This window comes from Ailuropoda melanoleuca, chromosome 10 (genome assembly GCF_002007445.2).
Source record: "Ailuropoda melanoleuca isolate Jingjing chromosome 10, ASM200744v2, whole genome shotgun sequence".
NCBI lineage: Eukaryota > Metazoa > Chordata > Mammalia > Carnivora > Ursidae > Ailuropoda > Ailuropoda melanoleuca.
The window spans coordinates 59,109,211-59,135,227 of NC_048227.1; the positions used below are offsets into that span (position 1 = coordinate 59,109,211).

Consider the following 26,017-nt stretch of genomic DNA (forward strand, 5'->3'; position numbering starts at 1 on the left):
CCCCAGGAAGGAAAGATGCCTGGCTCAGCTTCTCTGTTCCTGGCCAGGGCATGGGGCCACCGTCCAGTAGGTACACATACACTCATGCTTCTGGTCACAGGGTGGAGCCCCTGGGTGCCTGTGAGGGTCGCACTTGCCTTGCGAGCGTTCCCATGCCTGGGGAGTGCAACATTAAAAGCAAATAAAAACACCATGACAGTCCAAGAGAGAGACCACAGACGAAAGAAGGCACTATATTTTAGTACCTATCGTGGTGATTTTGTCTCCCTGCTTTTTGAATAAGAAGCCCTGCGTTTTTATTTTGCACAGGGTGCCATAGATTATGCAGCCTGTCATGTCTGAACTTCAATGTCTACTCCTGACTCCTACTAATTCTGCAGGAAAATCCACAACCTTTAAATGATGGAGAAGTTGTTTGACTAGCAAACTAAATTAGGTTTTCCTTTTGAGACAAAGTCCACAGACATTATAATGTGCATTAATAATCTATGTCCTCACCTAAGATATTGTCGTTTTTATCAGTGCTTCGAGTAACTGAATTCTGTAAACAGGGCTCTGGGAAAAGGCTATGCAGTGAGAGGGCAAGCCACTTCTTAGCTGGAGATGTCACCAGAGAGAGAAATGTCACCAGAGAGCTGAGTGAGGTTGAGCTTCAATTACAGAACATTTAACAAGACACAAAGCACTTGTTGTTGGTGCCGTGTTTGCTGCATCCAGGTGGCTCCCCTCGAGTCTTGGGAGAAAATCCACAGGCACACAGCAGGTGCACCCATCTGCATGTTTCAGGCTGTGGTTTAATGAGACACTCGGATGGTGGGGGAAGGGAGAAGCATTTTTGCTTTGCGGTTCTGCTGTGTGCTGCCTGGGGCAGGGTGCCTGTCAGCTGTGCTTGGGAAGAGCCTTCAGTAAGGGGCTGGTGGGAGGCAGGCAGAGGGGAGGGGTAGAGTTATTGTTAATGGTGGTAAGGGTGATATTACCAAAACTTTGGTTAGAGTGTACTGGCCAATTCTAAGCTCTTGTTGAGATTCTGCACTCATAACTTTTAAAACCAATGCCAATAGTGAGGGTGTTCTGTTATTGTTGGTTCTGTTTTGGGTCTGTTAGGCACGACTCAATGTGGGTGTCCTCCCGTAGTGAGTTCCCCCAGGGTAAGTGATGGAGTCCCCGCTGTGTGCCAGGGGTACTTCTATAGACTTTTCTTCAGTGTAGTCTTCCTGAGACCTCTGTGGTTGGGGAACCTTCAAAGAAGGCAAAACCTTGGAATCACCACCCACCTACTGTTCATCTCAGCAGCAAGAAGACGCATAGTGGATGGGGCTTCCAACAGGGGCCACCTCTTCATGCAGAGCCCACCTTTTGTGGTCAGGTTTAGCTTGACACTAGGAGTTTCTACAGAGGGAGTTGGGAATGGAGAGTATTGAGACCCAGGGGATATCCCAAGCTCTTGTCCTTCCCTCAGGGTCTTCTCTCTCCCTGTCGGCCAACTCTGGTGTCTACATTTATTATCAGCCAGGAACAAACCCTCCAATACTTCTCTGTCTCTTCCCTCCTTCCCACCTTGTCTTGGAGCTTAATCTTCTTGTATAACTTCTGAATGAGCTTCAAGTGTATCAGAGAGCATCTGAAAATGCAGCAGCCACACCTGGTCCAGTGCTAGGTTGTTGTAGCTGAACTGGTGCTCCCCTGAGTACTTTAAAAAGTTGCTCCAGGCATCCTTGTTAAGTCTCGGGGCTTGGCTTAGCACAGAGTTGGGTTCCACTGATTCAGAAAGGCACTGCTGTTCCCCATACTTGACATTTTGGCACTGAAGTCATTCTTAATTGATTTTCTCAATTTCTCTGAGCATTTATGAGGTCAGCAATCTCCAAAGTGGAGTGCCTATATCCCAGGGGTGTGGGAAGGAAATATTAGAGCTTCTAAATAGATTAAATCCATATGTAAGAAGTCACATGTCACACCCCACACTGAGGTGTCCTGAAATGACCATTTCGAGGCAATCCACAAGCAAGCACTAAGAAATAGTGGAGACACTTCTAATCCCAGTACCTGCTTATAGTCAGCCACATTGTGAGGTTAAAAAGATAAACACATCTGATAAGAAGTCAGACAAAAAATTTTAAAAGGTCAAGAAAACTCTTAGGAATGTGGTTTGAGATCCACTCTCATTGATGATGAGCTTCACCCTAAGCATATCATGCTATACAATATTAGCCCATGACAGTAGTATAGATAGTTAGAAATACATAAATATACACATGTTAACAGTGAGTGGACAAAAATGTTTTGCTTGAGTAAAGCACAATCCAAACACAGGAGAGCATGGTCAAGGCCCGCATTCCCAGCAGTGTGCCCTAGAACACCAGTTTCTCAACATGTTAGCGCAGCGGTTCTCTCCATCACCCTCACTAACAGACTCACAGGCTCTCTGAAGCTTTCCATTCCCTCAGTAACACAAGCTGGCAAAATACTCGCTAATTACAGTCTCTGGGTTAACTATGTTTACCTAACATCATTGATCATTGTTTGCTCCAAACCTGTTCGTGCCAGTTTTTCTCGTCATTGTGTTTGAGTAATTTAATTAAGTATTATGTAAACCAATGAAATGGGAGTACGAAAAGAGATCTGTTCTATAAAAACAAAGTTGAAGTGGATAAACTGTGGTACATCCAGTCAATGGAATAATATTTAATGCTAAAAAGAAATGAGCTATCAAACCATGAAAAGACAGGGATAAAAATGTATATTACCAAAGCAAAAGAAACCAACCTGAAAAGACTACATATTTTATGGTTCCAACTGTATGACTTTCAAGAAAAGGCAGAACTATGGAGACAGTAAAAAGATCAGTGGCTGCCAAGGGTTTAGAGGGTAGAGAATGATGAACAGGCAGAATACAGAGGATTTTTAAGGCAGTGAAACTATTCTGTATGATAATATAATAGTGGAGAGATGCCAATTATACATTCGTCGAACCCATAGTCTCATCAAGAGTAAACCGCAGTGTAAACGATGGACTTTGGGTGATAATGACATGTCAGTGTATGCTCAGCAATTGTAACAGACGTTCCACACTGGTGTAGGATGTTGGTAGTTGGGGAGGCTCTGTGTTGGGGGTTGAGGGGGCAGGGAATATGTGGGAACTCTCTGTACTATCTGCTCAATTTTTCTCTGGACTTAAAACTGCCCTAAAAAAAAATGATATGTTTGGATTGTTTCATGGTCTTTTAGTTTTCTTTCCATAAAAAGAAAGAAACGAGCAAACCAATTAAACCACACACTAGAAAACCACACAATATGTTATGGTTTCTAGAAGAAAGATAGTACAGAACTCCAATGAGTGGGTGCATACAAAGAAAAGGCCTAAGTTCTATGTTAGAAAACTGGCAAATATTTGTATATTTGGGTATTTTTAAGTTAAATAAAATGTTTAAGATACTGCAGGTCATTTTTTTTAAGTATTGTCCAGTTTAACAGACTTCTTTTGATTAACAAACCAACTCTTAGTCTCGATTGCAAGGAAAGGATTTCTATTGTGTTTTGCAAGGGTTGGGGAGCAGGGGGAAGCTTTTGTTTGTTTGTTTTTTGCCAAAACAAGTTTGGGAAACTTATAAATAATGTTAAAAAGGTTTCTTTGCTCCAGAACTTCTCAGAGCTTATTATAGTGTGCACTATAAAGCTCCAGAAGAGAGAGTATGAGTTATTTTTATTTTTTAATTTTTTTAATTTAAATTTAAGTTAGTTAACATATAGTGTGTTATTATGTTCAGGGTAGAGTTTAGTGATTCATCAGTTGCATATAACACCCAGGGCTTATTACATCAAATGCCCTCCTTAATGACCATCACCCAATTACCCCATCCCCCCACCCACTGAAACCTTCTTTAAATTTATTTGATCACAGAACCTTTTTCTCCCCTTGAGAATATCTATCATCAACACAAGGGACTAGTGTTCTGGGGACCAGTTTGTGAAACACAGGAGTACAAAACACATACATACATATCCTTGAAGCAATAAGGTTTCAACCTACCCACCTTCTGGGGGACCCCCAAGTGGTCAGGAGAATGTTGGTTGGCAGTTGGATTCCTTCAAATTTCACTTCTGCTTGGCTCAGGACCCAGGAGCCATTTTGGCAGAGGCTAGTGGTTGTGTTAGAGAAGTGAAATGCTACGAAACCAAGACGCCTTTCCTAGAGGGAGGAGGCTGACTGGAGGGTAGAGGGAGTGTTCATAGAGGGAGAGACGGGAAGTGGTTTGGCCACCAGGAAGTCAAATTTTCCTCCAGTCAGAGGACCTGGGAATAGAATGAGAGGAAAGAACAACACCCTAATTTAACCTCCAGTGTGCTGTCTCCTACCCACCTCCATTCTGCCGTCAGAAACTGCTTCATCCTAAAGAAGCCATGACCACACGCACACACTGAAAATGAGACCCTTTTGGAGACCACCAACTCCACTTGGCCAGGAATTACTTCTGTTGGATGAATTCTACTCTCCCTGGCTTCCCCTGACTCCTGCCTACAGAAGTACTTGCATGTTTGAGCTTGAACTCATGAGGAAGAAGCATGGTGGGAAAGTTTCCCAGCACTTTGGCAAAATACTTCCCCTTCGGCTCAGCCCAGAGCTAAACCCCAAAACCACCTCTGTGGGCATTTGCCAGGTGATGGCCCCCAAACCAGAAGTGTGTGGCAGATGTGGTCCCTCGGGCTTTTCTGTGAGCCAGAGACCTACTGCTAATGTGCCCTGGAAAAAGTATCCAATTTCTTGTCTGAAAAATCTCTGAAATATACATGAGTTCTGTTTTGTCAAAGCTTAGACTTATAAAAAGGCTTAAACATCCTAAGAATTGTGAACTTCTAGGCACATTAACTCTTTGGATTTTCCACTTCAACTATGCTAGGACAATGGTGTTATGTCTACTCACCTTTATTATCCTAAAGGAAAAACAAAGTCAGATTTATATGTTTATCATGGAAAATAGCCAATCGTTGAAGAATTCTGGAACCCCATTTTCAAAATCAGGACCACCCAATAAATAAGATAATTGCAAGTACCATGGGCTCCTGCTCTGTCTTATCCACATTTCTGAGACGATTGTGCTGGATGCTTCCTCTTGTGTGCACCACGCCTCCCGCCAGAAAAATGAAAGTATGAGTAGGAAATCACATCTGAAATTAAAAACAGCTGGGGACGGGGAGTGGCTCTGTGTGTACTCTTGCTGCTGGCCAGCACCCCCACAACAAAAAAGGGAGTGGGGCAGGGCTTGGCTTCTACCTCTGACTCCATAGGTTTCTCTTTAATTGCAGACTCCCCTGACACCGTGCACAAGGAAGTAGGCCCTACCCAACATAATTAAACATACACATGTGCTTTTGCTCTTCCATATGGAAGTTAAGGGGTGTTGATATATTTCCACAGCTCCAGCACTGTCATATTAAGTTTGACTTTTTTAACAGCTAATACATTCACCCGGTGCAAAACTCAAAACAATAGAAAAATATATGTGTGTAGAGATCTCGTTGCCACCAACTGACCTCCTTTAGTCACCCCATGTAACCACTTTTATTAGTTTTTTTAATATATACTATCGGTGCTTCTTTATGCATATGTTAATTCTGTCTTTCATCCAATATCTACTTACTGGGCACCTAGTATGTGCTAGACTACTGTATTTTAGGCACTGTTTGGGGGATACATCCTTATTTTCATGGAGCAAAACTCCTTACTCTTGTGGAGTTTTTCATCTAGAATGGGATAGGCAGATAATAAGCAATAAACATAAGAAATAAGAAAATAATGGAGTAAGAAGTATGGTGGTGTGGGGGTTTGAAGGAGGCACACTGCAATTTTAAATAGGGTAGTCAGGATAGACTTTATGGAGAAAGTGACACATTGAGCAAAGTTTGAAGGTGATGAGGGAGTTAGCTACGTGGTCATCTGGGCAGACAGATAAACAGACAAAAGAAAAGCCCATCCAGAAGAACAGCCCACACAGGGAACCTAAGCAGAGCATATTTCCATGTTTACAGAGCAGAAAGACCCAAGTGTGGCTGGAAGGGAGAGAGTGGGTGAGAGTAGTAGGAAATGAAACCAGAGAGGAAGAGTGAAAAGAAGATGGATCACGCAGGGCCTACTCTTAGCGTTTACTCTGAATGCAATGAGGTGCCTGTCCCAGATTTTGAGTGACATGATCTGACATGTTTTATCTTATTTTTAAAGATGTATTTATTCATTTGAGGGGGAGAAGGGCAGAGGGAAGGGAGAGACAGAGAATCTCAAGCAGACTCCCTGCTGAACTTGGAGCCCAATTCGGGGCTTGATCTCACAACCTCGAGATCATGACCTGGGCCAACATCAAGAGTTGGATGCTTAACCCATTGAGCCACCCAGGTGCCCCTGATCTGACATATCGTAATGGAATATCTCTGGCTACTCTGTTGAGAATGGACTGTAAAGGAAAAAGGGTGGAGGAAGGGAGAGGCTGCTTTGGAGGCTACTGCAATAATCCGAGCACGGGGAGATGGTGGTTCAAACAAGGTTGGGAACAGTGGAACTATTAAGTGGTCAGATTCAGGGCATATTATTGAAGTAACCACTAATGGATTGTGTACTGGGTGTGGGAGAAAGAGAAGACTCCATGATAACTCCATGATTTTTGACTTGAGAAATCGGGAAAATAGAATTGCCATCAGCTTAGATGGCAAGTTTGAGAGGGAAGATCAAGAATTTATTTATGCCCAAATGACATTTAAAATGCCTTTTAGACATCCAAGAAGAGATGCCAAGTGACTTGGATCTAAATTTGAAGGTTGTCAGCATATGGATGATATTTAGCCATGGGGCTAAATGAGATAGCCAAGGGAAGGAGTGTGGGTAGAAAAAAAAGGAGGTGAACCAAGGGCTGAGTCTGAGGACACTCTAATGTTAAGAGCTGGGGGTGGGGAGGGGAAAAGGACAACCAGCCAAAGGGACCTAGAGGGAACAAACAGTGAGGAAGAAGAAAAGGAGGACAGAGTGGTATCACAATGTCTAGTGATGAAAGTTTCTCAAGCAGGAGGAATATGACAAATTATGTGACATGCTTCTGAGAGTCGAGTAAAACATGTTTTAGTCATGTTGGGGTCACTGGTACTTGATACAAAATCAGTTTCAGGAAGCAGTGGAAGTGAAAGCTGGGACAGTAGGCTTAAGAAGGATTTTGAGAGAAGTCACAGACAGTAAAGATAGGCCCTTCTTTCTGAGAGTTTTGCAAAAAAAAAAGGGGGGGGAGCAAAGAAATGAAGCCATAGCTGACAGGGGAAGTAGGGTCAAGAGAAGGATTTTTATGAGGTGGGAGAAATAACGTGTGCTATTGTGAATGACCCAGGAAAGGGGGAAGAAGTGATATTGGAGAATGCTTTATTTCTGGAGTGATAATCTTAAATAAGCTTGAGGGGATAGCCCTTCCTTTATTATATTTATCATATCTTTCTTATAAAAGATAAGAATATCTTTATATTCACTGTTCCTCACCTGGCATTTTTCATGTAACAGACTATGGTTCTTTCTATATCAACACATGGAGACGTTTCTCTCTTTTTTATAGCTGCATACTATTCCATTGGAAGGATAGACCCCAGTTTATGTGTTGCTTCCAAGCTACTGCTGTCCTAAACAATACTACTCTGAAAGCTGTGTATATGCCTCATCTCATATATCAGCGTGTTGCCACTTCAATCCATAGTCTGTCAGCTCTCAACATTTCTAGTCTACGACTGTAAATATAATAGCTCTTCATTTATTTCTGTTAGTTGTGTTAGGCCAAAATAATTGTTCAGATGTATGTAGGGACTTAATGAAAATAGATATCATGTTGGATCAACAATAACATTTGATTCGGGATTTTTAATTGTGGTAACAGAATAGTGTTCACTGGGCTTCAGAAGTACTTTTCCAAATCTTTTCATTAGGAATCTTGTTAGAGATTTTCCTTATTCCCATGTTCTGGAGGATTCTGTGACCTCAACCACCCCCTCCTTTCCCCCTGCCTCACCCATTAGTTTTTGTGTATTTGGAAATAACAGCTTCTTGTGTCCAGTGTTATGTCTCAGAGAGTAGCCATTAATTGTTGTTCAATGTTTCATGATACTACCATTGGTGTGTTTCTCTCCCCTAGACCTTTGGAAGCACCATGTCATGAAAGAAAACTTCTCCGTTAGCAGACCACAAATTGTTGAAAAATTTATACAGAGATTAATGGAAAGTTACCAGGATGGTGGACTAGAGGTATGTATTGAAGGTTAATCATTTTAGAGTATGTTTTTTTGTAACAGAAACCCAAACAAGGAAGACTTTCCCTTTAACATATTTCCTAATGCTTCCCTTACTCCCTTAGAACGAAGATATGAATTCTGAAGCTTAACTCAGAGTAGTAATTACTTGCTGTCATTTTAATTTTGGAAAAAGATTGATTTCTAATAAATTATGGGAGAGAAATAAGAAATGCTTGTTGGCTAATTTCAGATTTGGCCAGTTTTTTAAAGTAACCTTGGTGTTTGTTGATGAATAAGTTGTTTTTAGCAACATTTCCTATGTTGATTTTTTATTTTTTTATTTTTAAAAAATTTTTGAGAGAGAAAAAGAGAGTGCATGTGTGCATGCATGCCCACGTGTTCAAGTGAGGCGGGAGGAGCAGGTGGAGAGGGAAAGAGAGAATCCCAAGCAGACTCCATGCCCAGTACAGGGCCTGACTCGGGACTCTGTCTCACGACCCTGAGATCATGACCTGAGCAGAAATCAAGAGTTGGATGCTTAACTGACTACGCCTCCCAGGCACTCCCTGTGTTGGTTTTTTAATATAGAAAATTTAGAAGAGAGAAACTAAAATAGCCTATAATTCCACTACCTAGAAAACAGTTTTTAAATACAATTTTAAAAAAAAACTATCAGAAAGGTAACATTTCCACCCCTCCTTCACTCTACCATCCCCAGTTATCCCTCCACAAAGGAAACCAGTATCAATGATTTTTGTGTGTGTATATATATTGGGATCCATGGTAATGCTGTGTAATATGTATTTAACAATAGTATGTATTTAATATGTACAATACACATACACACAGTCCTTGGAGCTTTCAACTGTTGACTTGACTATTTCTAAACATTGCTGAAAAGGCAGAATAAGAGTGTATGTGGGTATTTGGCCATAGCAGAGCTTTCAGGATCATTAACAGATGAAGCATAAGAACATCAGGTAGATATGAATCCAGTTGCCTTTGAAATTCAACCATTTTTTAAAGACCTGAGTTAGCAAAACATGCTTAATTTTTTAAAACAATCTCTCCCTCAAAGTTATATTTTTCTAAGCTCTTCAAATATTCCCCATAATTTTATAATAAATACCTCAGCTTTTAACGACGAGGTAGAGAATTCACTAGCTTGGTTGGGGACACATTTTTCCTCAGAGCTTGATGATTTTACACTTTATTTCATTTAAGCTTTCAATTATACCCAAAGGTGGTCCTGTGTATTCTGATGAGGGGGTGAAGTGGTTCCTTTTGGTCCCTGCAGCTCAGAGGTTCTCCACCAGAGGTACACAGGTGATGACGGTGGGACATGCTTAGAAACAGGCTTGAAGCAAAACATTTTATGGTTCTCCTTAAAAAAAGGAGGAAATTCTGACACGTGCTTATCATGGATGAAGCTTGAAGACCTTATGCTCAGTGAAAAAAGCCGGTCACAAAAGCATAAACGCTGCATGATTCCACTTCTGTGAAGTACCCACAGTAATCAAATTCACAGAGACAGAAAGTAGAATGGTGGTTGTTAGGAGCTGGGGGGAGGGGGAATGGGGAGCTGGTGATTAGTGGGAACAAGAGTTTCAGTTGTGCAAGATGAAAAGAGTTCTAGGGATTGATTGTACAACAGTGTGAATGTACTTAATGCCACTGAACTTTACACTTAAAAATTGGTTAAATGGTGGTGCCTGGCTGGCTCAGTTGGTAGAGCATGTGACTCTTAATCTTGGGGTCAAGAGTTCGAGCCCCACCTTGAGTGTGGAGATTACTTAAAAAAATGGTTTCAATGGCAAATGTTATGTGATGTATATTTTACCACAATAAAAATGAACAAAAATTTTGTGGCTCAAGATCTGCTCAACCCCTCTGTATATACTCTACTCCAACATTGCAGATGGGATTGTCTAGGAAAGAAATGCAGGTATTAGGGCAAACCCCTATCAGGTATAACTGAAACCCAAGGCACACTGAAGAGGTTGGCATCTGCCTGCCAGTGTCTTGGAATAAGAGGACAGTAGGAGGTTAGATTCCTCCAAACTCTATGCCTGGTGGACGTCTAGTTTCTTCCGGATCATCTGCAATGACAGGGGACTCACTGTCTTCCAAACCCACCCGCCCTCCCCAGGCACTCCTGGCAGTTCTTGTTTCCAGCAGCTCCTACTGAGGTGGCTTTGGCCTCCCAACCACCTCCATCATGGATCCTAGTTCTGTCCCTGCAACACCACAGATCATGGTTTGACCCCTCCCAACAAGCCTTTAGATATCTAAAGGCAGGTCAGTCAGAGAAACTTAATTAGCAATTAACTATTGCTAGCATGTGTGAAGCCTCGGTAAAATTACAATGAAGGGCCTGCTCTAGTAGCACAAACCCTAACGGGTGCCCCTCTGGGTGGTGGGTTACAAATCCTTACCCCTTTCTCCAGATGGGCGCTGCCCAAGCCAGGGCACATGAGCTGGAAAAGGGAGCAGGCACTGTGCTCCTCCCTCACCTGGGTGCCTCTGGGCAGAGGACCCGAGCCCAGGCTTCTCTTCTTCAGACTAAACCTTCAATCACTTTATATGAGCAGCCCTCCCATCCCGGTCAGTCCCCTCTAAATTCAAGATCATCTGACCAGTGGAAAGCATACTTGTCTGTGTTTCTGCTTTGATTCATGCCCATGACTGTGCTAGGTATTGGCAGCTGCTTCATGGATCACTCATTAGGCTAATGGTCACCTGAAGCCCACACATTGCCCTCAGGCATCCTGCTGCTGCCATATTACTTGCTTTGTTCTTATTCAGTTTGGTCCACTCTGAACTTCTTGAAATCTTTTTAAAAATCTGGATTTTTATTATCCAGCATACTCTCTCTCCCTCCCAGGTTCATGTCAGCCTGCCCTTGGTATCCTCATTCAAGTCATTACTAACAGTGTATGCCAGGACTGGCCCCAAGCCCTGTGCTACCCTCTCAGGGTCCCCTTCAGGCTGACCACACTCTCTGGGCACAGTCTTTCCGTGGCCAGCAGCCCATCCATTGTACTGTCACCCAGACTATGCTCTTCATTGGACATTGATGTCCATCTCCATTGATGTCCATCTCCATTGATGTCCGAGGACATCGTGAGGAAACTTTCTAGATATCCTGCTGAAATCCAGGTACACCTCATGTGCTATATTTCCTGAGGAAAAGGTTCATCTGACCTGATTGCTTTTGAATCCATATTGGCCTCTATTGATCTTTGCTTCCTTCTCCAAATTCTAGAAAACCAGTCTTTCACAATCAGTTCTAACATCTTGCCCAAATTTTATACCAGCCACACTGACCTAAAGTTAGAGACTGACATTTACCGCAAATCAGAACTATAGTAGTCTATTGTGTGGATTCCAGAACCATTTCCATTCGTATGCCAAAAGTCATTCACTCATTTAGCAAGTGTTTATAGATCTCCTATTTTTTTTTCTAGGCACTTTATTAGATTAAAGGCAAAAGGTACAGTTCTTGCCCTCAAAAAACTTATGGAATCAGGTGACCCAGAAGTGTCAGGAAAAGGCACTTTACATTAAATGCTTTGAGATAGGCATACACAGGAGCTATAACCTACCTAAAAGGTAGGAAAGAAATAGTCAGGGAAGACTTCCTAGAGGAGGTGTTGTCTGGGCCAAGTCTTAAAGCACAAATAGGAGCCAGATGAACAGGAGCTGGGAAAGGAAGGCAGAGAAGTCTAAGAAGGGAGTATAGCAGAGTTCAGAGGAAGACATTGAAAAGGTGGACAGGGCCAGTTGCTGAATGGCCTTGTAGGCAATCCTTAGGAGTCTGGATTTCATCCCAGACTTCCCAGTGGGAAATCACTGAAGCATTTTGTCAGCAGAGGTGGGTTTTAGAAACATCATCAAAACACCTTGTGTATGCCTGATATTATACCAATTATGAGGGGCTCCAAGATGAAACAAACCACAGAAGGGTAATTTGCTCCCAGCAAAGCCAGACTTTTGCCATAGCAACACCTAGCACCTGCCATGCTTCACCCCAGGCTGGCTCTCCAGAAGAATCTGGTGATTTTCCAGCCAGTGCCATTCATCACAGTTCAGGTTTAACTGTTGGTGAAGGAATCGGCCCACTGGAGGGCATGGTCTTCACTCTGTGGTTTTTATGGAACCCAAGGGCCTCCCCTGAAAGAGAAGTTGGCAGATGAACCCACTGCATGTTGCATTTTGACACAGAGCTGACATTTAGTGACCTAGGGAGGCAAGGGTAGGTTGAAGAACAGCTTTTAAGAAACACAATAACAAAATACGATTTTTCTGGCCTCTGGAGATGCTCAAGGGGGTCCTGGCCTTTCCTACACCCTGGTGTAACACAGACTCACCCAGACATGCCTCACCCTTACTGGGTAAAGTATCACGCTGGCTAAGAGGGGGTGGTAGAAGGCCATTGAGGTTCAAGTCTACATTTCTGTTTGTTTGGGATCCTATATCTACTATGGGGGCTATGGTGGTATTAGTTTGAGAAGTGCTTGCCCTGCTAAAATGCTGTTGGAGGCCTTACTGGCATGCTCAGGTCCAGAGACTGCTGTCCAGGGCAGTGAAGGGTGAGTCACTGTGGCTGATTTCAAGCACTGGGCCCAGCCCACCTGGACAGGGTCACCAGCCACACATTGATGGGCTTGAATGTGGTCTCACAACTTCTCAATGTTTTAGGCTTTCATCATATTCAGTCTGGGAAGTGTTTCCTTTGTCATTACTAAACTCACGTAGCCTGGACCCTGTCACTATTAAGAAGTCAAGGGCCAGGGGATGGAATCTTGGTGTTCCTTGCCTTGATGTCAGAAGCTAAATCTGGCTGTCCTCCTGCACATTTTCCGGAGCAGGATGGATTGCCCTCACTTCCACTCCCCTTAAGGGGCCCCTTGAGGAGGCCCCAGAGGATGAGGGAGGGAGGCTGAGTGCCCTCCCCTGACTGCTTGGCTCCTGTTCTTTAAATTCCCCCATGAACAGAGGGGTTCATCTACAGTTTCCATTCTGCATCTCTTCAATGCACCCCGCCAAGCTGCTGTGGCTGATGATCTTTACAAAAGCTTTACTATCTTTTCATTAGGGTATATATTTTATTTATATGTACATTTTCATACATAATTATCTTAATTGTGTATACATGTTATGATTATATTAGAAAATAAAAATATGATATATTAGAAAATAGACTCATTAGCTATCCTCATTGATAACTACTATTATTATTTTGGCATATTTCCTTCCAAACTTTATCATTTTTTTTATTCACTAACTTTTTAAAACCAAATTAGATTATTCTTTATGCCCTTTTATTATAGTATACTTATTTTCACTTGAGTAGATGTTATCAACATGTTTCCTTGTCAATAAACATTTATGTCCACAGCATAATTTTTGATGGCTGTCTAGTATTTTGTTGTACAGATGGGTGAGAAAGATTCAACCTGTTTCCCTTTATTAGGCACTTTTGATTGTTTCCATTTCTCTTTTTGTTGGAAAGGCTACTATAAAGAACATTTGCTTACATATACTTTTGTGTGTCACTTTTATTATCCCCCAAAGATGAAGTTCTGGAAGAGGAATTACTGGGCCAAAGGGCATGAGCATTTTAAAATCTTTTCACAGATACAGCTAGTCTGCCTTCCAGAATGCCACCCTGATGTCCCTTGCCATCTGCGGTGGTGAGCGAGCCACTTCCCTCACTCCATCCATACTGAGTTCTATCACTGCCATCTCTGCTAGTTTGTCTCAGTAACTCACCTTGGCAAAGCCTGGCTGGGCTTTCTCTGGAGGTCAGTGGGGGCACTGAGGTTGCACTGATAGGACAGTGTCCTGGGCCTCATGAGGACAATCAAGTCAGACAGGACCCACGCCAGGCCAGAAGCTTCTGTAGCACAGTGCCAGTGAGCCTGGAGCCCTCCTAACCCTGGAAGTGTCACAGATAAAGCTCATGTAAGCATGTGGGCTGGGTCTTGGAGTGGGCCCCCTAAGATACGCAGGTACACACACAGACACACTCACTGATACACAGGGACACACATAGAGACATATACAGACATCCACAGAGAAACATAGACACACATATACAGATACACTAATGGATACAGACACAGGCACACAAACATATCCACAAATGCACGCAGGTGCACTCACTGGTATGGACTCATGGAGACACACACAAGCACTCACCTGGTCTTGCAGGCCCTTAGCAGGTAGATCTGTCCAATCTTCTACATGTTGGCTCCCATTTCTCTCCAGAGCCAAAATCTAAGCTTGCCGTGAAGGGGTGCACTTTTCCTCTGTTCCTTAATGGCTACCTCTTCAAAAGGGTGCCTGATCTCTTAGAGGAAGGGAAGGAGTGGGACTGCCAAGAGAGTAGCAGTATGTCCCTTCAACCAGAGCAAGAGGGGCCCATGCCAGATGCTCACTCTTCAGAGGGCTCCTCTGGCTCTTCTCCAGCCCCGTTCTTCCTCGCAGCCAAGGGGACATGCCCACTCTGATCTCTGGCCTTCCTTCTAGACCATACTTCAGGAGAGTGGTGCCCTGGAATTCTCCCTGCAAATTCTCCAGATCCTGCTCCCCAGAGGGAGAGTGGGCCTCACTGCCATTGTGCATGCCCCAGCCTTAAGGGTGGTCCCGGGCAGCTGTGTAGGGGGGTAGATGGCCGGAGTGCCTGTTTGCATCCATGTGAGCACTGTCCGCAGTGTAATGTGGGCCCAAAGGGGGGAAGAGATGGGGTTGTACTGTAACGTATAGGTTGGTGACCAGCTTTCTCCAAGTCACCACATTTTAGCATAGAACCCAGAGTAGTCCAAGAATGGTAAAGTCAAACCTGCCCTTCCAAGTTATTTTGAAGATCTATTTTTCAGAGTAGGAGAATTAATAGTTTATTAGTTTGATTTATAACCCTTAAATATCTAGCATACTTAGGTATATAGCATGTAGGAGTCCATTTGTACTCTCATCCAGCCCTGCAAATACTAAGAGTGGACTGGAAAGAGAGCCTTGCAAGGACAGAGCCCATGGTTTCCTGTGGCGGAACAATGGACGTGGGTCTGGGAGCCAAGGCAACACATGCCCTGACACGGTGAGGCCGTTCTGCTAGAGCTGCCGTGAATGATGCCCCTTCCTTTTCAGATCACGTTCAGGAAAGACCACCTTGAGGCCTGCCTCCTTTCCTTGGGTTGCGATGTGATGGCAAGAGAACGCAGCAACTTTGAGAGCTACTCCATGTGTTACGAGCATGTGTTGGAGCATGCGAGGCAGAAGCTCTGCCAGAAAGAGCAAGTATGTTCCCAGGGAGACAAGAAGTGTGGGTAGGGAGGCCCAGGACTCACTCCGAAGAGGAGACTAGAACAGAGGGTGGTGGAGGTGTTCTAATGTAAGAACGGAGGGTGAATGGTATCCCCCCAAAGTCTCTGCTCATTGATTCATTTTCTTAGGCTCTGGTATTCTCAGCTGCAAGGGTGATGGGCCAGCAACACTGGGTTGTGTGCCTTGAAGGCACCTAGTGGGGAATATAAAACCTTAGTGACAAGAAGTTGGCCCCCTCCCCCCAGGGAAGATGCATAGCTGACTTTCTCATCTCAGCAAACACAAAGCTCCTTGTGCCGTTTCTGGTCTAGCAGAGGAGCCAGGATCCTTGGGTAAACTCTGTCTTCAGGATGCACATCATGGGGCCCACTGAGACTTCCTTAAAATGAGGTCCCACTGGTGGGATCCAAGAGTCACTTCTCCTGTCCTAGATTGCACACTGTTTTAAAATGGATTGCATCAAGGGTTCAGTGTTATATTACTTTTTACCTAAGAAAAGTGCAAAAGTCTGAAGAAAATCAAACTTGGCTTCACCCCTAGTTTGTTTTATCCCCATAGCCAAGTCTATGGCATCAGTGTGGATACTTGGAAGTTGATGGTATCTTCTGATCTCATGTTAGGCGTCCTAAAGTCCAGTGGGGCAACAAGCGCAGTCGGGCTCCAGATGGAGCCCGAGGATCTGAAAATGAAGCTCCATCAACATAAATAGGAGGTGTGTGGAGCACGTTGTGCTGGGCTGAGCCATGGTTGGAGGAACAGATGTTTGAGTTTGGTTGTACATTGTTTTCTCCTCCTCAGGAGTTAGATATTATACGAAGAGGTTCAGACCCACCTGAAGACAACGCTGGTCAGGTAGGTCCATTCTTATGAAAAAGCTTCTTTTTTCCAGCTCACAAATCCACATTGTCAGCAGTAGCCAGACAGGGGACTTCCTAGTGTCTTTTTCTCGTGCCTTCGTCAAGAGTGGCCTGTAGATATATATGGTGACTAACATAATATAATAAAAAAATCTTATTATAATAATAATAAAAAAGAGTGGCCTGTAGAAGTCTCATCAGTGGACATCCACCGCAGAAACACCTAAAGAGTGTGCGTTCACTTTTTAAGCAATGAGGGCTTTCTTAGTCTTAGTTTTTTGGTGGCTTGTGTTATTTTTTATTGCTTTGATTTTTCTTTTTTTGTTGTTATTTTGGGGTTGGGGTTGGGGGCTTCATTTTTTTTTCTTTTGAGGCCAGTTTAAGTGAATTCCAAAGAAAGGTATTTAGGTTGAGGAGTCAAAGAAGGCCCGTTTGGAAATGGGGGCGAAGACAGCTGAAGTATTTTATCCAATTAAAAAGTGCTTAAGTGTGTATCTTCTGCGGTCATTCATTCAGCAACTGTTCATCGGACACCTACGATGTGTCTGGCACTGTTCTGAGACCCTTAAACCAACCGGAGATTCTTCCACCCATATCTGTCCAACAGGATGCTCGCCTCTTTCATTAGATTCAGGGTAGAAGAGAAGATCTGACACTGATATACAGAGAACTATTCTGTGGTGGCAGTTTGGATTGCTTGGTTTATCTTCCATTAAAACAATATGTCTGCCATCAGGTGGCGGAGCTCAGTCATACTATGATCATGGAAATCACTGCTCTGAGGGCTCGACTCACAGACTTGGAAGAGGAGAATCTGAATCTCCACAAGCAGATTAGAAAAGAAGTCCAGGAAGAATACGAAGCATTAGTCCAAGCTTTGTTCATGGCGTGTTTGCACATTAAAGTAAGTGACCTGTGTCGGACGTCTGGGCAGTCCTGTGGGAGCCGAGGGTAAGTGACCTCCACGGGCCGCTGCGCACACAGCGATCGAGGACAGAGTGGGCTGTGTGGTGACACAAGCCTACAAGGCCCGAGAATTCTCCTGTTCTCAGCATCCATGGCAGACAGGGGTCAGCAATGAGTTGTCATTATTTTGCCACGATAGATGCTGAATTTTAGACAACTTAGATGTTTGCTGTTTTCCTCACTCGGCTGCTGGTTTTCATTGCCGCCATCTGATCACTGTTAAGAGAGGGTAGGGAGTGTCTTCTCTGAAACCCCAATCATTGATATCACTGTTTTGTCTTTCAAGTGTGACCATCCAAACAGGAGAGTGCAGTGCCCTAAGCCAGGCGAGACCCCAGTGTGGGTAGCAACAGGGGCCTCCTGAGAGCTCACTGGGCAGATGCAGAATTTGAATTAGCTTTCAGATAGGTTCTCAACCTGTCAAATGCCTGCCAGCCTGTCTCTCACATCCAGTGTCCGGGAGCTGCTGGCCTATCAGGGAAGGTCGTCCAACCAGAAGAGTAGTGATGGGGTGTCCACGTGCCCACAGTACAGGGGAAGCCTGTAGCTTTCTTATGTTATCTGAGCTGCTGTAAGACGGAGGTCCTAAAATGGGCCATCACAGAGCCTGGTAGCTGCTCCACATGTGAATTTCAGTACAAACCTGCCCCCTCTTCTGCTATCGGACGTTTCCCAGAACCGGCTCCCAATGAGTCCTTACTTCATTGTCTCTTCTGGGGCATTCCAGGGCGTCCCTGAGGCTGTTGCATTGAAAGAACCTTCCACCAGTGCTCTGCCTCGGTGGATACCAGAGAGGATCGGAGGTTCCTTCTTACTTATGAAGGATCCACAAAATACAAGTGCTTACAAATATTGTAAGGTCAAAACGAAAGTGCACTGGGCCTGGTACTGCAGGAGGGGGATGAACAGACAGTGAAGTCTGGAATTTGCTAAGTCATCTTTTGGGTATGGAATTATTGAACATTTTCCTAATTTTTTTTAACTTATGCCAGATTCCTAGACAGAAAGTGGATTCTCTATTTCTCCCAGGCTAAACTAGTTAAACAGCTCCTCCCCCACCCAACCCACAGCAGAGAATCCCTGTTCTACAACCAGGGTCCCAAGTAGGTAGTGAAGCTTTTGCTGTGTGGCCAGCAGCCAGACTTCCTGCCGTGGCTGCCCAGCTGGGCGGTATCCTCCTGCTCTCCTCTCCAGGGAAGTGGTTCAGAGATGAGAGGTCACCCAACTCTCCCCCCTCACCCGAGGATGAAGGATCCATAGTTGTACTTAGCAATGATCAAGCCATTCTACCACAAGCCGTTATCCATAAGCCATTCAGAACAGCCTGTTTCATAATGAGATTTCTGCTGGAACCTAAATAGGAAAGTAGCCTGCCTGATTCCTTCCTCTACTTTATCTATTTTTAATGTAGTTCCTCATTAGTGGCTCATCTATAGTGTTTTATCTGGTCGGATTCTGCTGAGTCAACCTGATAGCGAAAATCCCTAGGTTCAAATTCTCAAGCAACCTTTTGGGAGAGGAGGGGTGATTCCGTTTTCTACCTGGGACCTTCCGCTTTTCCATCCACTCAGCTTCCCTTGGCACCTGACAACCTGGGCTTTCAGATGTGTAGGGTCCACATGATGAAGGCCTGTGGATTGTAGACAAGGCTAAAGGGGCTGTTAGTGAGACTTCCAGATAATACCTGATGGAATAATTGGGTGGATGATTTTTTCACGGGAAATCATTTCTGAAAGTTGGGTTTCAGAAGGCAAAATGACTCTTCTTCCACTGCCCTTCCTGAACTTGAGTCTGCAATTTGCAGGAAAAGCTGGACGAGAATCAGATTAATTTGATCCAGAACGTGTGTGAGCTCATCGGTGAAGTAAGAACAGAAGGGATTGACAATTTGAAAGAACTAAAGAAAAAATGGGGCTCTGCCAGACCTGATGAAGGAATGAAAGAAAACCCAGCCAAAGTACGTGATTTCATTTAGCAATGGGATACCAGCATTTCATCCCAGCATCTGACCCCTAGCTCACTCTGTATGCATTCCAGTCTGGTTTCCGGAGAAAGCGTTGCATCAGGCATTTAAAAGGGGGCACTGGGGCTCACTGCACAATTGTGTCATCCTCTGGAAGTCATGGTCTGATGTGCCCTTCCCTCCGGGGAGAAGTGTTGGGGGCAGGCTTTTCTGAAAGTGAGCCTTTCTCAGCAGGAGCAGCTGCAGGCCTTGGAGCAGGAAAATGGCAGCCTGGCTGCGCTGGTGTGCAAAGTGAGGAGCCTGGGCCACTGGAGGCTGGCTGTGCAGCAGGCTCGCTTCCAGGGCCAGCTGCACAGGGCAGAGAAGGTGAGAGTGAGGGGAGGGAGGCCCCGCCGCGGCCCCGCCCCGGCCCCGCCCCGGCCGGCAGTGGCGAGGTGGGTGGCGGGCCGGCCTCCTTGGCGGCAGCTGCCGCACTGGTGTCCTGGTGGCAGGTGGCAAGACCAACCCTCTTAAAGGATCTGACGACTGGGGAGTTTTCACGGGAAGTGGCAATGTGTCAGAGCCTCCAGGGAAACAGGAAAGAGCCAGAACTAAATGGCAAAGGAACAAACGGGAGAACAGATGAGAGAATTTAGCAGGAGGGAAGGGGAAAGATGGGGGGAGGGGACTTTACCAAGGGCTTGAGGCAGCTTCATCAAAATATACTGCAAATCTTTGAGTTTCAAACCCGATTATCTGAGGAAAATGAAGTAACAAAATAAATCGAAAATCTACCTCAAAGCAAATTGAAACCAAAGCACATAATATTAGTGGTTTGGACACTTTCACTTAGTGTTTCTGAAAGCCTTTACTCTGATCTGTCACTCTGTTCTTAAGTGAAGACACAGAGGAAGTGACCTGTGGGAGCTCCTTTCTACCGGAAGCTTTAAAAATGATGGATAACCAAAGTGGTCTAGAGACTCTTATGAAACAAAAGCTATGGAAAGGAAACTTATTTCCTATCTCACTGTGTTTGGGACGTTCACAGGAAGCTGTGCAAAGTAAAAAAGAGTGTTTGAACATCCAGCTAATGGCAGAACGAGAAGTGGTTTTATTTCGTCAACAGTTACTGGCTCTACGGCAGGCCCTGGCCAGGGCTCAGGCCGACAACACGAGGATGCGCAAGCAGCAGGATCACCAGGTATCTGCGCCCCAGAAGCCCAAGCCCTCCTTCTCTCTGAACTCGCTCTGCAAAGGTGCTTGTGGCCCTGGAAGCACCACGTGCTGCCCCGAGCAGTCAGCGGGGGGCACGGCCAGAGAACTGTGGTCCAGACCTCAGCTTCCCTTCTTCCTCCTCTCCAACCCAGCAACCAAGGAGACTGGCCAAAAGGCTTTTGTTTTTATTCGTATTTGGCTAAGATCGGGAAGTACTACCCATACAAAAGATCATTCTTCGGTGTGTAGTGTGTATGTGTGTGTGTTTCTCTGAGGATCTTATTACCCAGAGGGCATCTTGGGGTGTAGGTCTCTACCCTTGACAGAGTCCTTCCATCTCCAGGCACACTTTCCATCTTTGTGCACATGGGGTGTGGCCCAGCCATCAGCACTGTTCCCCAAACAGTCTCGGGTCCTTTCCGGATGACCCATACCAAGTGTTCATTTCAGAAGTTACTGCTGCTCCATAGGGGCTGGCACCGAACTAAACGTGCTTCCAAGTGTAAGCTCCTGACAGCTGGGCCAACTCTCTGAGCATGAAGGAAGCAGAAAGACCCGAGGTTTAGAGACAGAAGAGTCGAGTTTAAATAAGAGCCTGGAAAGCTGGGCATATTTAAAACATAACATGTAATTTGTTCCTTTTAGACCCTATATCCTCCATTATTGTGCACCAGGTGAATGATGGTGTGCAATTATGTAAACTGTAACGTCGCCATACAAGTAGTATCAGCATTAGTATCATAACTGAGGTTGGACCCTCTGGTGCGAATGGTGCTACTGATGAGAAAAATTTCAGAACAGGACCAGATTATTACGACTCTTTTCCTTATTTTAACCGTCTGGAACCTGGCTTCTCCAGAGCTATTTTGGAAGTCAAAGCAGAGGCAAGATTAGAACCTCCCTTGTTCGCTCATTACATGAGTGACGTCACCCCTTCTTCCTCCGACTAACCCTTCCCTGCCATCTTGTGATAAATGCTCAGTGACACTGCACGTGTAGTTTGTGGTGGATCCCACTATGTGGTTAATAAGCCAAGTAACATACATACTATCATCACATTTGGGCACTGTGTTGGACCTGGTATTGCTGGTGGCATTACCACTTGCCTGGCATTTCTTGTTTGTTCCTTTTGTTCCCTCCCCGACTATTGCCTCGGGGCTTACGGTATATGCCAGGCCGGCCTAGATCCTGGTAGTCCTGCTGCCTGCTAGCCCAGAACAGCACGGCTGGGATCTATGACCCTGAGCCCAGGAGTATGCCACAGAGTTGTGCCCCTGGGTCCTACTGCAGGGGACGGTTATCGCGTTGGGCAACTTCTCGTTCCCTGCCTTTCGCTGAGAGGAAAGACTGTGCCTTCTTCGTTTCCTTTGGCCTTTTCCTGCCACAGGCTCAACTGCTGAGAGAGCTGCAACACAGAGCGACCCAGGAGGCTCGCCACTGGCAACAGATGGATCTAATGAAAAACTCCAGCATGGAGAAGCTCTTGGAAGATATGGAGCAAAAGGAACAGCACCTGCAGCTCCTGACCGAAGCGGCAGAGAGGGCTTCCAGACTGGGCCAGCTTCAGCAGAAGAGAAGTCAGAGAGAACTCCAACAGGTAACTCCAGAGAGAGGGAGCAGCCACTTGGAAGCAAGCCATTTGGGATGCACCAGCCAGAGCTGGGGACTTCTTCTGGAATTTTCCATGCCTGTGGTGTCCCCCACCTTTGTCATTTCTAGGCCCACCAGGATAATGGAAGTACTTCTGCCCACACTAGGGTGATGCTCGGGCTGCTTATGGTGAGAGAGGATGATGGCTTCACTGCCTCAAGGCCCAGAATCTTGGGACTTTTATAACCCACGTGAAAAACATGTTTCCACTTGGCTATAATTTTTGAACTAGGGATCCTTTAGAAAATTCCAGCGGTAATCTGGAAAAGCAGCAAGTATTATGGAGGCTATTATAAGAGGATTTGATTCAAGGTGTTTCTGGAACTTAAGAGACAAAAAGGAAAGGCAGAAGTGATTTCCAGACACAATATATTTTTGTTAAATATGCCGCCCTCTACAGCAAAGAAAGAAGAAGAAAAAAGAGGAAGAAACAATAGATGTAGATGTGGGTTAATGCAAGTTCCAGCAAAGGAGACCACAGAATGTAATCCAATACAAAGGCAAAGAAGTGGCACTTTCCAGAGCACGCACTTCTCATGCATTCACCCAAGGAATAAGTCACTTAATTAATCCACTAGCGATATTAGGAAACAGAAGTTGGAAAGTTAAATTAAATTACTGGCCAAGTGTTTCAAGTGTTTAAGGAGGAGATCAATGAGGAGAAGTCTACAAAAATAAATTACAAAAATAAAAAAGGACAAAAAATGAATTGAGGCAATGCTAGAGAAAATATTTGTGGAGAAATGGAGAGAAAAATGAGTAGCTTTAGAATAAACAAAATTAGAATTTCACGTTTATTTTATGAAAACTCAAACCATGACTTGAATCCTTAAGAAAAAGTTGGTGTCACATATTTATCTTTCAAATTGTGCTTTTCTAAAAACAGCCACAATAATAAGGTGTTAGGGGGCACCTGGCGACTCAACTGGTTGAGCCTCCTACTAGATCTCAGCTCAGGTCTTGATCTCAGGGTCATGAGTTCGAGCCCTGCGCTGGGCTCCCCACTGGTTGTGGAGCCTACATAAAAAACCAGTCAAGCAACCAGTCAGTCAGTCAATCCTCTCTAGTTAACAACTAATTTTTGTCTAATGGTAGAGATTCTAAAAGTAGTCAAAACAAATACTTTGAGGCTTCTCTCGACAAATACATGTTTTTAGTATATGTATGTAAAAATCTAAACTACCCCTCTGCTCTGCTGGCAGCTCCTGGGCTTACTGTCCTGCTCCCCACTAACTAGCAATCCACCCTCAGCCAGCAAGAGCCCCTACAACCCACAGTGACTTCTTTAATCCATTCCAACCTCCAATTCCAAGGCCAGATTTGGACCGTCTGACCTTGGAGATCATGATTGTCTTTGCCTACCTCCTGCTCCTGGGGAGACCATTAAGAGCAGAGGCCCTACAGTCAGACTTCCTGACTCACCCCTGATGCACATGCAGGCCCACTGCATGAGTGTAGGCTAGATGGTGGTCTCTCTGTGCTTCGGTCTCCTCGTCGGAGCAATGGAGAGCAATATACTCATTTCAGGGGATTTTTAGAAGGATTAAATCAGGTAATTCAAATGAAGCACTTTGAATTGAAACTGACACACAGCCCTTGATAAATATTGGCTGTGTGTCTTTTTGCTGGGAATATGAAGGAAGGTAGACAATTTTGCAAACAGATTGACCCGGATTCAGATCCTGGCTCTGCCCCTAACTGGTTGTGGGATCTTGGGCAAATCACTACACCTTCCTCTGTGAAGTGGGGTGGGGTCCTTTTTAAGGTCCTAACACAACACAAGGTCCTTCCTAAGCATGTTTCTTTCCTTTGATAATATTTTTCAAATTGGTTTAGCCTCAGCCTGGCTCAGTGGGTCTTGGCATGTTTTTCCTGGTTCTTGCCCATGGGGACTGAGGAGCTTACACCAATCCCTATAGTACATACAGGAAGTGAGGAAGTTTTCCTAACTCTGGGAATGTGATCTTCTAACTGGAAGTTAACTACACTTGAGAGCATCTGTACACACAAGAAACTGTCCCTTAACATGTGTAAGATGAGCCTGTGGTCACAGCTTCAAGAGTTCTCATTGGGTCCATGCAGACAAGAGCAGGATTTAGAACATGCGTGACTGAGTTTCTGAGATTAGCATGTGGATGCGTTTGCTAGGTCTGTTACAACAAACCACCGCAAACTGGAAGGCTTCACACAACAGAAATGTGTGCTCCCGCAGGTCAGGAGGCCAGGAGCCTGAAATCAAGATGTCGGCTGCTCCTGGGGACACTGAGGAAGAGTCTGTTCTCTGCCTCTCTCCTGGCTTGTGGTGGCTGCCTGGAGTCCTTGACATTCCTTTGACCTATATCTACATCGCTCCCATCTCTGCCTTCCTCATCTGATGGCCCTCGCCCTATGTGTCCCTCTGTGTGTCTGAACCCTTTCCTCCTCTTATGAAGGCATCAGTCATTTTATGTAAGGCCCACTCCTAATCCAGTATGACTTCATTATAATATAATTACATCTGCAAAGACTGTTTCCAAGTTAGGTCACCTTTTGAGGTTCTAGGTAGACATGAATTTTTTTTTGGTGGGGAGACACTATTCAATCCACTATACTATTATTGCTTTTTTATACTTTATACTTTTATAATATAATTATAATTACATTCCTTTTTATACTTTTAGGTAATTTTTATAATTAAATTACTTTTTATAAGCGACATAAATTTATATTTATATAAATAAAAATATGTTTCAAAAGAAAAAAATACCAGCGATCTCTGTGGATGAGGTGCACTTTAGACCCCGCCACTCTCTGGCTGGGGGACTAGGGGTCAGCTGTGCTAGCAAAGGGCCACACAAGTAAATACAAAGGTCACCTCTTGGTAGGGGCCTCGTCTAAGGCCTGGGAGAGGGTGTGCAGTTTATCCCTCCATCAGCATGTCCCTGTGGATAATGAGCTGAGCCAAACATAGAAATCTGGGCGAAAGATTGGGTCTTTCCTCTGCTCAAAACTGTCCAGGGGCTCCCTCCCATCCCTGTGGTAGTTTCATGGCTTTGACCTACAAGGTCCTCTGTGAACTGGGCCCTTCTCCATTCCTCTCCTCCCCTCCCCTCTGGTGAAATAAACATAAAAGATAACAATTTTCTGAGTGAACTCCTGGCTATGGTAAGACAATAAGGGGTTCCCAGGGCAGCTTCTGCTGCTCTTTGGTTAAGTTCTTGGCCTTCTTGGAGCTCTCGTCATAAGGTTGAGTTCAGCCTGACCAGGATTGTATGAGGACTTGTATGCCTGGGGCAGCCTGGACCCACACTCTCTGAGGAACCCCAGGAACTAAGGTCTGTACCAAAATGCATCTCTGCTTCCTAAGCACTTTCCCTTCAGATGAGAAGCCGGCTTGCCCAGGAGCGCAGTGTGAAGCTCGAGGCTTTGCAGCGCGTACAAGAGCTACGGAGTCAGCTCAACGACGCTGAGCGATCATCTGTCCAGATGAGCTCCCCAGGCGGTAAGCAGGTCCCCTCCTCTGGCTAGCACACACTCCCAGGGGCTGGGGTCTGAGTGAGGAGGATCTCAGGGACTAGCCATAACGACCCAGTGGTTATTCAGTGGGTGCTTCATGATGTGTGTTGAATGAATGAATGATACGTGTGAATAAAACGTAATTCAGATTTGCAGGCATAACTTCCTAAATTAGTTCACCTTACAGTATGGACATCCTCTACTAAAAGGTTTTAGTCATAAAAACTGGTATCGGAAGTGTGTCATATACCATTTAAAAAACATTGGATATGTCACTATATTTTGTCTTAATGCCTTGGGACATCAATGACCA

General features: G+C 44.7%; 1 protein-coding gene across 1 annotated transcript in view; it reads left to right on the top strand.

Annotated features, from left to right (window-relative positions):
- LOC100480267 (coiled-coil domain-containing protein 162) overlaps positions 1-26,017 on the top strand; it is a 45,640-nt gene that overhangs the window by 14,638 nt on the left and 4,985 nt on the right. Inside the window, exons 7-15 of the mRNA XM_034668960.1 lie at positions 8,154-8,263; positions 15,403-15,552; positions 16,378-16,431; positions 17,173-17,340; positions 19,207-19,359; positions 19,600-19,731; positions 20,393-20,545; positions 21,947-22,156; positions 25,570-25,690. Of these exons, the coding sequence (XP_034524851.1) occupies positions 8,154-8,263; positions 15,403-15,552; positions 16,378-16,431; positions 17,173-17,340; positions 19,207-19,359; positions 19,600-19,731; positions 20,393-20,545; positions 21,947-22,156; positions 25,570-25,690 (1,251 nt within the window). The remainder of the gene's footprint in view (positions 1-8,153; positions 8,264-15,402; positions 15,553-16,377; positions 16,432-17,172; positions 17,341-19,206; positions 19,360-19,599; positions 19,732-20,392; positions 20,546-21,946; positions 22,157-25,569; positions 25,691-26,017) is intronic.